General features: G+C 35.7%; 1 protein-coding gene across 1 annotated transcript; it reads left to right on the top strand.

Annotated features, from left to right (window-relative positions):
* Positions 1-1,525: 1,525 nt before the first annotated feature.
* SPC25 (SPC25 component of NDC80 kinetochore complex) lies at positions 1,526-7,289 on the top strand. The gene is made up of 7 exons (XM_054723342.1): positions 1,526-1,652; positions 1,773-1,925; positions 2,018-2,083; positions 2,837-2,983; positions 3,984-4,088; positions 5,290-5,388; positions 7,134-7,289. Exons 2-7 carry the CDS (start codon positions 1,787-1,789, stop codon positions 7,256-7,258), a joined length of 681 nt encoding a protein of 226 aa, XP_054579317.1. The 5' UTR covers positions 1,526-1,652; positions 1,773-1,786; the 3' UTR covers positions 7,259-7,289.
* Positions 7,290-7,698: the final 409 nt, after the last annotated feature.

Genomic DNA, 7,698 nt, shown 5'->3' with positions numbered 1-7,698 from the left:
CAATTTTCCTATTTCTTTGCTAACTTAGACTTTGTTCTATTTAAAGTCTTATTTATATACCCTTTAATATGACAACCCACTGCACAGGAAATAGATAGGGGATAAATCATAGAAACAAGAAACCATTTTGAGTTCTTATGTTATAGGGCCCTATTCTAAGGCATTTGCATTTATTATCTCTTTTAGCCTCATATTGGGTATGTGCAGAAAATATTATTATTATTATTGTTATTATTACTACCTTCACTTTACAGATTAGGAAATAATAGAGGGTGCAATAATAAAGGGTGGGTACCAAGAAAAAGATTTGTGTCATTGTCTACTGTGGCAGAAACTACCTGTACTAGGTACTGCCTTTTAAAGTTTCAGATTTAATTCACATGGTCAAATACAGAGAATCAGAAGATTCTGGAAGTGTTAATATTAGAAGCCAATTAACAGTAATATTCCAGCCACTTCCCAGTGAAGAGTTATTTAAAGATGAGATCAATTAAAATAGTATTTTTATTCGTTTTATTATTTTTAATTAGCTTTATTTAAGCCATGGGTAGTGCCAAAGAAGAGGGTATATACTTGGTAACAGAATACAATTAAAGTCCGATATTTATATTTGTTGCAGAAACCTTTATTGGAAATTGATGAATGGCCCGTCCTAGGGAGAGTCTTCCAGGAACTATTAATACTTTCCTAAGCCACGCTGAGAATGAGGCTATCGCTCAAAAAAGAACTACAACTCCCAGAATGCCCTTTCCCCCATCTTTTCCGCGAGAATCGGAGGGGAGTGGCTACATCAACCAATCCCTTCATTGAAAAACCTAAGCTGCCAGCCAATCAGAAGGCGAGCAGGCGCTGGAAGTCGGGAGGCGGAAGGCGCGGTAGGTTTGAAATAGGGGAGTTGGCGCGGCCGAGGGAGGTGGGTCTGCAGCCTGGCGGTTAGCTGGGGTCGGTTCGCGTCTTGTGTGGGGAGGGCGGCGGGGCCCAGGCCTCCCGGAGAAGGTGAGAGAGGTGGGAGCTAGCCGGGCTCCGACCCGCCGTCGCGATAGAGGAAAGTGGATTTGGGGGCGGTTGTGGGGTGGGGGTGGGGGAGGGGTGTGTCTGAGCGCACGCCCTGTTGTTTGTGAATCTGGGCCTCGCGGGTGGGCGGCGGCAAGCTGAGCGAGGTGTCTGTGGGTCCCCGGGAGATTTTAGGTCTTTGGGAAGGTTTTAGCGTTCCTGAGAACTGGGGGCACCGGAGTCTTGCAGGACAAACTTTCACAGTGGAGGACGCCGAGGCCGGAGAGTGTAGGTGACTTGTTCAGGGCCTGGACCCACTGACCCCCACTGCAGTCCTCCGTTTACTGCGCCTTACCTGGCCTGGGGTGGGAGGAAGCGGCGCGGTAGGGGCGTGGGTCTTATCCTACCGGAGGGGCCGGCACCTGGGGCTTGGCGATTCAGGCTGGAATTGAAAGTGTCAGAGTTGGGAGGTTCCTTAAATGTCACCAATTTTTCTTGTGAGAAAATGTAGTCGGCGTCATTTTCCCAGGGTCCTAGAGCGTGTGGGTTTTTAGAATTTCTTAGAATTTCTCGGAGGTAAAGGTGCCCTGGATCTTGCTGCACTTGAACCCTAGTTAAGTCCAGGTGACTGAGCTGCTGTGGAATATCTAGAGTTAAAAGTAAGTTGCTAACCTTTTCTAGCAAAGGTCAAACTGCCAACGTATAGTTGATTGGAGTATGTGCCTGATGTGATTCAAGCAACTTAAGATACAACAGTGTGTGTTCTACTTGTTTTGTAGCGTTGTCTTACAAAATGGTAGAGGATGAGCTGGCACTGTTGGATAAAAACATAAATGAATTTTGGAATAAATTCAAAAGCAATGTCAACGACACCTCCTGTCAGATGGTGGGACTAAGAGATACCTACAAGGACATCAATAAAGCATTTACAGGTACCTGAAGTTAGTTTGTAACATTATGTTGTTCTTTGCTTTTTAGTGTTATTTCAGCTGAATTGAAACATCAATTCCAATTTCTCTTTCAGAAAAGCTGTCTGTGAAATTGAAGGAAGAAGAGCGAATGGTTCAGATGTATCTAGAATATCAAAATCGTATGTGACAATCTGTAGATCTCAGAGTTTTTTTAATATTAAACATCTTTATGAAATCCATGATACAAGTAAAACAATGTATGCTGTATGAATGTGTGTGTATGTATGTATATGAATATGAAAATAATAAACATTTGTATTCATATCCAGCTTAATAAATAGAACATCCCATGTTATACCTTCCTCTTTTCCCACCCTCCAGAATTAACCTATCAATATTTTGTTTAGTGTTGTGGTTTTGAATGTTATATAAAAAGTATTATTTTGTCTTCTTTTTTGATAGTCTTTGGTGGTGAGTTTTATTTCAGTTCTAGTGGCCCTGTGCACGAATCCATGCGCTAGTAGCTCGCTGCCGCTTGCCTCAGCTGGCCATTTGGCCCACTGCTGCACATAGCTCACTGCCCTGCCCTCCTGCTGATCTGGTCCATTTGCATATTACCTCTTTATTACATAGGATTTATTTGAAGGGGGAGAGCTGCAAGGGTCATGATCATCTGATTTTTTAATTCTTGTTTTTATTTGGTATTTTTTTAAAAGCATTTTTATCTTTTTATTTCTATTTTCAAAGACAAATAGGAAAGAATAGATTAGGATTCTTTTCTTTTTGTTTTTTTAAATATTTTTTTATCATTAGGAAATATTAATTAAAACATGCTGTATTAATCTTATGAAAGTCAATACTTTGGTCTATCTTAGGTACATATTGAAAAACAAAGCATTTATGTTCCAGCTAATGCTTTGTGCTTTTTACAGAGATCTGCAGGCAGAATAAGCTTATTCAAGAAAAAAAAGATAAATTGTTAAAGTTGATTGGTGAAGTAAATGGCAAAAAGCAGGATTTGGAAGTACTGACTACAAATATCCAGGATCTTAAGGAAGAGTATGCTAGGAAGAAGGAAAGTAAGTTTTCAGTTGTACACATGTTTAAACATCAATCTAAATTTCAAAGTGGTGATGGTTCACAACTCTATTTTGCCTTCTCTGCAGTTTATTGCCCAAAATAGATATTATGCCTTAGGCGCATAGCCAGGACTCATCTCTGTAAGGGGTGTATGCAAGTAGCTGAGTTGGTTTTATTTTCTGTTTTACTTAAAGGTCCTTTGGATTTCTTATATAACCAGAGTAATAATGAAGTTAATCAGTGAGTTTAATTAAGTATAGTAGGAAACAGTTTCACGAAACAAGATTTGCTTGGGAGAAGCCATAGTATAATTAAGGTAACAAATTTCTGGATCACGCATTCTCTGACAGAAACTATTAAGCAACCTCTTTATGCTGGAAAATTTCTTTGTTTAAAAAACTTTTATACTCAAATGAGTGTTTCCTTTAGAAAGGAGTCTTGTTTGCCCACAAACAAAGTAATCAAATCTCAAATCTCTTGAAAATAGCAAAGTTTGTTTTGTTAATGCTTTTTCTTACAGAATTTTTATGCCTACATTATTTTTCTTATCTGCTATGTATTACTTAGGACATAATGTGCTAACTTTAAGAATAATTCTAAACTAGCATGAAATAAAGCAGACTTCTTGTGAGAAATAGTTATGTTTAAAAAAATAGAATATTTTTCCAATGAAGCAATTTCTTGGCTAACCGGAAAAAAACAAAATAGTATAAAGGAAGTCTGTTTCTCTGCCAGCCATGCAAATCTTGGCTTATTTACTCATGTTATTAAGTGATAAAGTAGAATAAAACATTCCTCTCACTTCTTGTATATTTTCTCACACAGTTTTGCCTTTCATCTTGAATGAACAGAAGCCCCTTTTACTAATTGGTAGAGATAGAAACTGAATATAAATTAACAGATTCATTTGGCATCATTTTTATAGTTGTTTTCAAGGTTCTTAAATGAGCACTGAGTATTATTTAAAATATTTGATAGTGTGTCTGTTTTCTTAATCAGCTATTTCCACTGCTAAAAAAACGAGTGAAGAGAGGTTGCAAAGGTTACAGAAGTCTGTAGACATATTTAAAGATCGACTTGGACTAGAAATTCGAAAAATTTATGGTAAGTATATTAATTTCAATAAAACAGGAAATTAGGTGTGTCATTTTTTAAGTAGAGGAGAATTAAAAACATTTTTTTAAAAGTAAAAATATTTCATGTTTTCAAGTAAAATAATGACTATATTATTAACTTTTTAGAAAGTAGGGAAAAACTACTAAATTTTTATCACCATAACCTAAGTACTAATGCCTTGGTTATTTATTATCCAATATTTTAATAAATGTATTTTGGGCATGGTTTGACAACCATGCAAATAATTTTTGTTCTTTGCTCATACTGGTATTGTATGATTAGCATTTCTCCAGTTGTTATAATGGTAAATCTTAAAATGGTATAATAATTCATTCCATTAACATATCATTAGCACGTGTATTGCCTCTAAGTTAACTTTTGGATTCTGCCTGTTTCTTAGTTTTAGAAGTACTACAGTAAATGTAGACTACTCCATTTCTTTTGTATAATTTCTGGGGAATTCCCAGAGAGGAATTACTGGTTAAAGCATGTAAATATTCCAATGGCCTTTACATGTATATATACCAATTTACAGCACTACTTACAGTGTTGGGAGTCCCCAAGATTACCATCATGTTTGGTGATTTGCCAGAAAGATTTACTGGACTCGGCATATAGTCATAATTTTGATGAAGTACAATGTCTTTTTTTCTTTTGTTTGTGATTTTGGTGTCATAAGTAAACTACAATACTTTTAAAATAATTTGCAGCATACATTTGAAGATATTGGTTAAGTCAGTGGTCGGCAAACTCATTAGTCAACAGAGCCAAATATCAACAGTACAATGACTGAAATTTCTTTTGAGAGCCAAATTTTTTAAACTTAAACTATATAGGTAGGTACATTGTTGTTAACTTAATTAGGGTACTCATAAACTGGCCTTTGCTAAAAACTCAAGGGGCCAAAGAGCCGCATGTGGCTCGCGAGCCGCGTTTGCCGACCACTGGGTTAAGTGAATATAAAGGGTGGGGCAAAAGTAGCTTTTGGAAGATAATACAATAATTAATACATAATAATATAAGAATAAACTATTTTGTATACTCGCAACTACAAAACTATTTTTGCCTCATCCTGTATATACTTAGTGTTTAATGATTGATCAGAGACAGAGATACGAAAGCACATCTCCATCAAAAAAATTTGGCACTAAAATGTTCTCACATTAAATAATTTCATCTCTTTTTTCAGGTGATAAGTTGCAGTTTATATTCACTAATATTGACCCTAAGCATCCCGATAGCCCATATATGTTTTGCCTGCACCTAAATGAAGCAAGGGACTATGAAGGTATGCCCTCTTCTCTATAACGGGTATTTAAGTTTGCCACCCCAAAATGTTACTTGAATCAGAATATAAAGTAATAGGATGAAATAATATTCCCACAGCTATTGTTTTCTTTTTCAGTCTTGCTTTTTGGGATATTGTCTTATAAAGGCTGTGACTGTAATAGACTTTGGATGGCACAGTGCCACAGTGGCAGAAAAGTCTAAGAGATAAAAGATCTCTATATTATGAAATATGAGTTATCCTTTTAGAGAACTCAAAGCAAAGCTATAAAGGATATGACTACCTAAGTGTGAATACTATTATAATTTATCCAAGTAGGTGATTTTAAAACCAAATGTAAAATCATTAGAATCTGGTAATCTTTGTCCCCCCAAAAACCAATTTTACAAAATCATTCCATCCTGAAATTATTCCATTATTCCATTGATAATTTAGCTGAGTTACTGATTCTCTAGCAGGCCAGATGGTTTTTGATTTATGAGGAATATATATGATTGGTAATAGTGTGAACAAGAAGAGAATGGAAATATATTTGATTCTTTTTTATTTTTCTAATTCCCTTTGGAAGTGATTAATTTATTGGAACTCAGAAAATGGTTCTCAGCTTTCGGTGCCTGTGTCCTCATTAAAGCATTTGTAGGAGACACACACTCAGGTGAGCTGTTTAGTTGGCTCTCCAATGCCATGATGACCCAGTTCCTATTCTAATGAAATTTATATTTTAGGACTCGAATTCATGCACAAATATTTGGCCTTTTTCTCTCTAGGTAAATATCTCCTAATCTGATGAGTGCTGAATTTTAAGAAGCAATCCCAGAAAACCTCTTACCTAGCTTTTAAATTTTCTCCAAATCCGATTCCTCTATTGCTTCATAGTGTCATAGTATTTGATAGTGTGTTAAAATAGAATCTACAGTTTAATTTTAGAACCAACTGGTTTTTTTCTATTTTTCTCTGCTTTGGTCATGGGCCTTGTTTCCTAAACAATTTCTACCAAAGAGCAGGATCTGATGTGGTCGAATTTCTTCCCCTTGAACAAAGGACAAGGTTGATGGTGGAGAATGCTGGATTGTCCCTTTCCTTTGACCCACCTCTCTGGAGACTTGCTTGCTCCCATATGTACCATCTGGTTCAACTGCATATGAGATCCGTACTGTTATTTGTGACTTTGAGTATCATTTGTTTAGTAAGCCCTGTAAATGCCACTTTTGGAATAGCGACCACATTTTCTAATGACCTCCCTCTCATTTGTGAGACTTCAGACCCCTCCTCCCTATAATTGTAAATTATTAAGGGTTGGAATTTTTTTGATTCAGTGGTAAGATACTAGAAGTCAGGCCAAAGTTCTGTAGAGAAAACTGACTTAACAGTTTAAAACACACACACACACACACACACACACATACATACACACACACAAACCTGTTAAAAATAGTTTAATTAAAATGTACAGGAAAGATGATGGGAAATGGCATTCTGTTCTTTATCACTAAGCTCTTCAATCCCTTGCCTACCATCTGTTTAAATTTAAAGCAAGATTGTAGTACAGAGATTTGAATATTTAGTGATTAAGCAGAGGAAAGGTTCAAAAGATATGAAAATCAGGTGTATGTATCATCCTATGCTCAAATGAACTCAAAAAAATGGGATTAAAATTATTTGAATCAGATGAAAGCATCTAAATTGGGAAACTTCTCTTCCATAAAAAAATCTCATTCAAATTGTCTTTTTTTCTTTTCTTCTAGTGTCAGATAGTGCTCCTCATCTTGAATGCCTAGCGGAATTTCAAGAGAATCTAAGGAAGACCAAAAATTTTTCAGCCTTTCTTGCCAATGTTCGAAAAGCTTTTAGTAATATGGTTTATAGTTAATGTATAAATAGTACATAAAATAAAAACTTTATTTTTCTCCCCTATTTTGTATCTCTTAAAAAGAATTCTCATCATCTATAGCTTGCCTGTAATCCTTTTGGATTTTTTTTTTTAACATTTCTGTATGCTGTGTTTCTTTAAAGTATTTAATTAAAATCTTAGGAAATAAAATTTATAAAGTCAAATGGCTTCTTTTTAAAATGAAAGAATATATACATATATAGTTGACTCTTGAACAACATGGGTTTGAATTGCTCAGGTCAACTTATATGTGGATTTTTTTTCAATAAATATATAGTCATCCATCCATATCCCTGGGTTCCTGGGTTTCACATCTGCAGATTCAAACAAGCATGGCTAAAAAACGGTATTTTCAATCTATAGTTAGGAATCTACAAATACAGAAGACTGACTTAAATTATCCATGGATTTTCAACTGC

Source organism: Eptesicus fuscus, chromosome 11 (genome assembly GCF_027574615.1).
Source record: "Eptesicus fuscus isolate TK198812 chromosome 11, DD_ASM_mEF_20220401, whole genome shotgun sequence".
In the NCBI taxonomy this organism is placed as follows: domain Eukaryota; kingdom Metazoa; phylum Chordata; class Mammalia; order Chiroptera; family Vespertilionidae; genus Eptesicus; species Eptesicus fuscus.
Note: the sequence above shows the minus strand (reverse complement) of the source record. Positions and strands in the feature narration are given on the sequence as shown.